This window comes from Ursus maritimus, unplaced genomic scaffold, assembly GCF_017311325.1.
Source record: "Ursus maritimus isolate PB19 unplaced genomic scaffold, ASM1731132v1 scaffold_14, whole genome shotgun sequence".
Taxonomy (NCBI): domain Eukaryota; kingdom Metazoa; phylum Chordata; class Mammalia; order Carnivora; family Ursidae; genus Ursus; species Ursus maritimus.
In genome coordinates this window covers 5,219,025-5,221,927 of record NW_024423786.1, presented here as the reverse complement: position 1 = coordinate 5,221,927, position 2,903 = coordinate 5,219,025, and the positions used below count along the sequence as shown (strand labels likewise).

The following is a 2,903-nucleotide window of genomic DNA, read 5'->3' as shown; positions in this document are numbered from 1 at the left end:
GAAGCAGATCAGGTCATCTCTATCGGCCTTAGCTTCCTCATCTAAAAATAAGGAGAGGACTCTAGCTGGTGATCTGAAAGTTCCCTTCCATCTCCAACTTTCAAAGTCCTTCTGCTTCCCCAAGCCTCTGTGTCTCTATTTATGAAGTGGGACTAATAGTCTCTACCTTGTTTATTTTGCCAGGTGACGTGAAGATGCAGTGATATGGTAGAAAGGAGTGACAATTAAACACTTTTGGAATCCCTTGCTAGACCACTGCATGGCCTGGGGCATTCTGCTGAAACAGGAGGTTGAAGATGTACTGCATGGGGAGGCAGGCTACTGTTGAGACTGTCCTCAGGTAGGAGATGCCTTCACGGATGTCCTTTCCCTCTGCCTAAAATGTGGCTCCCTAAGTGGGCCTGGCTAACTTCTGTGTCTCTAGGACTGACCAAGGAGCCTGGCACACTGTGGGTGCCCCTTAAATGTTTCAGGGTGGAGGCTGTGCTCAGGACTAGATGTGGCCATGTTCTCTTCCAATGTGATTTTTGGGGACTGATTGAGGGACAAGCTCCTTATTTATGCTTTTCTCCTCCCTGCATCTCCTCTCCTCTGCCTGGATGGGGTAGGTCCCAACAGACTTCTGGCCACAAAATCCAATGTCCCCCCTTGGTGACTTGGGGCAACCACACTCAGCTCCAGCTGGCTGTCGTCAGGAGGAAATGCAGATCCACTCTTTTTCATGAGATATTCAAGAGAAGCCATAAATCCAAATTTTTCCTGAGTTCCCCTGATGTTTAAATGTTAAGCTATTCGATCTTTTTTTTTTTTTTTTTCAAATCACCATGGAACTCAAACAGAACCATCTGTGACTTAGTGGTAGCCCCAGGCTACCAGTTTTGGAATTCTGAAAATTGTCCCTGTCTCCCACTGTACAGACGAGAAAATTGAGGTCCAGGGAGCAGGAGGCATTTGCTGGAGGTGACATGGTCAGGATCAGAGGTCTGGTCCCATTTGTCCCCTACTTTTCTCCTCTGTCCTCTCCCCCTCCTCTTTCTCCTTCTCTCTCTGTCTCTGGGTACCTCTTTCAGTCTTTGTCTCTATCTCCTATTCTTTCCTGTGTGTCTCTTTTAACTGTGTAATTCTCTCACTATCTCTCTGCTTCTCTCTGTCCCCTCCAGGAACGTTCTCCGACAACAAACCTTCGGAGCTGGGTGCAGAGGCGACCCGGCGTCAGCACTCGCCCCCACCCTCCCAGCCTCGGGCTCGCGCCCCGCCGCCCCCGCCACCCCCGCCCCAGATTTCCGGCGGAGCTGGCAGGCGGCAGGCGGGGTACCCACGGGGCTGGCTGCCGTCAGCGCCCCTTCCCGGCGGCCGCGACCCCTCCCCGCTGACCTCACCGGCGCCGCCGCCCCGCGCAGATATAAGCAGCGGCCCCGCGGAGAAGCGGGCAGCCGACGCCCGGGTCCTGCGTGCGCTCCCGGCCTCCTGACCCGCAGACTCTGGACTCCCAAACTCCGAACTCGGAACCCCAGCATCCCGGACCCGTCCCGCGGAGCTCTCGCCGGGCAGGTAACCACCTCCGTCCCCTCTCCCCACTCAGGGGGCGTCCTGGAGTCCTGGGAAGGGGGCCCTCCCCGCCCGCTACCGGGTGAGCCCCCTGGAGAAGCCGCGGCTTTTGTCCCCCGAGCGTCTCCCGGAGCGTGGCGTCCGCGCACAGGCGGGGCGCTGCGCTCGCCCCCCCGGGTCTTCCACGGCGCGGGCCGGGGACTCGACCGGGCAACTGGTGGCGCGGGCACATGGTGGCGTTCGCCCCTGTGCGCCCTAGCCCCGGCTTCTGGAGCTGCTCGGCGCCGAGCGTCGGTAGGATGGAGCCCTGCCTGGACGGCAGCTGTGGGTCCGCGCCGGGACGGTGGGGCAGAACTGGGCGGCGAGGGTGTCCGGCGTTATAGCCTGAGAGTTAGAATCCAAATCCAGATGTGAGAAACAGATTTTCGCGTCGGACTTGAATCTTAGCCTTAGAGTTTCAGGCTCACCTTAGAAACCATTTTACCGTTGAAATTGGGGATTTTAGAGGTAGAACTGGCTTCCTAGCTTGGCCATAGAATCTTAGCATTAGAAATGGAATCTTAGCTTTGGAATCGGAACATTGACATTAGAATTAGAACGTTGGAAAGGAGCGTTGGACCGAGAATGTGGTGCAGGGAAGAGTCTCAGCCTGCGACGGGGCAGTTAGCATTGTGACCCTCGGGCGCTCTGGGCGATTACACTCCTGGCGAGCCAGCCCTGCGCTCAGTGACACTGAGGAGTAGCGGTGACGATGGGGTTCCCACGGCTTCCAGGCTGGCGCGGCAGAACTGGGCCAGCGGCCTGTCACTCCAAACATCTCTATGGGTGAGGACAGTCAAAGCCCGAGGCTGCCGCCGCCCCACCCTAAGGTGGCAGGTGGTCCTGCCCACGGGAGGATGTTTGAATGGTTTGTTACCCAGCTTGGGGACCCGCTGGGACAGGAAAGGGGGGAAGATGGTGCTGGCTGGGAGAGGGGTGCCGCACGCTTATGCTCTCTCTCTGTCCTCCCAATTCCAGACGCCGAGATGCCCGGCCCTTGGCTGCTGCTCGCCATGGCCTTGACCTTGACCGTGGCTGGTATTCCGGGAGGTCGCGCACAGCCCGAGGTGGCCCAGCAGGAGGCAGCGATGGCCCCCGAGCACGCGGGTCCGGACGACCTCCTGCGCCAGGCCCAGCGCCTCCTATTCCTCCGCGAAGACCTCCAGCGGCTGCGAGGGAACCAGGGCGATCTGGAATCAGGTGAGGGGCGGGTGTGTCCCTCCCATCAGAGGCCCTGAAGACGGCTGGGGGAAACCAAGACACAGAAGTGGGGAGCGACTTGGTCATCCAAACGCATGCCTTCCAGAAGCTTAGAA

The 2,903-nt window shown here is 58.5% G+C and overlaps 1 protein-coding gene across 1 annotated transcript in view; it reads left to right on the top strand.

The window, feature by feature from the left end:
- The first annotated feature begins 1,346 nt into the window (after positions 1-1,346).
- TRH (thyrotropin releasing hormone) overlaps positions 1,347-2,903 on the top strand; it is a 5,382-nt gene continuing 3,825 nt past the window's right edge. The window contains exons 1-2 of the mRNA XM_040628417.1: positions 1,347-1,551; positions 2,566-2,787. Coding sequence (XP_040484351.1) covers positions 2,574-2,787 — 214 coding nt within the window. The 5' untranslated portion in view covers positions 1,347-1,551; positions 2,566-2,573. The remainder of the gene's footprint in view (positions 1,552-2,565; positions 2,788-2,903) is intronic.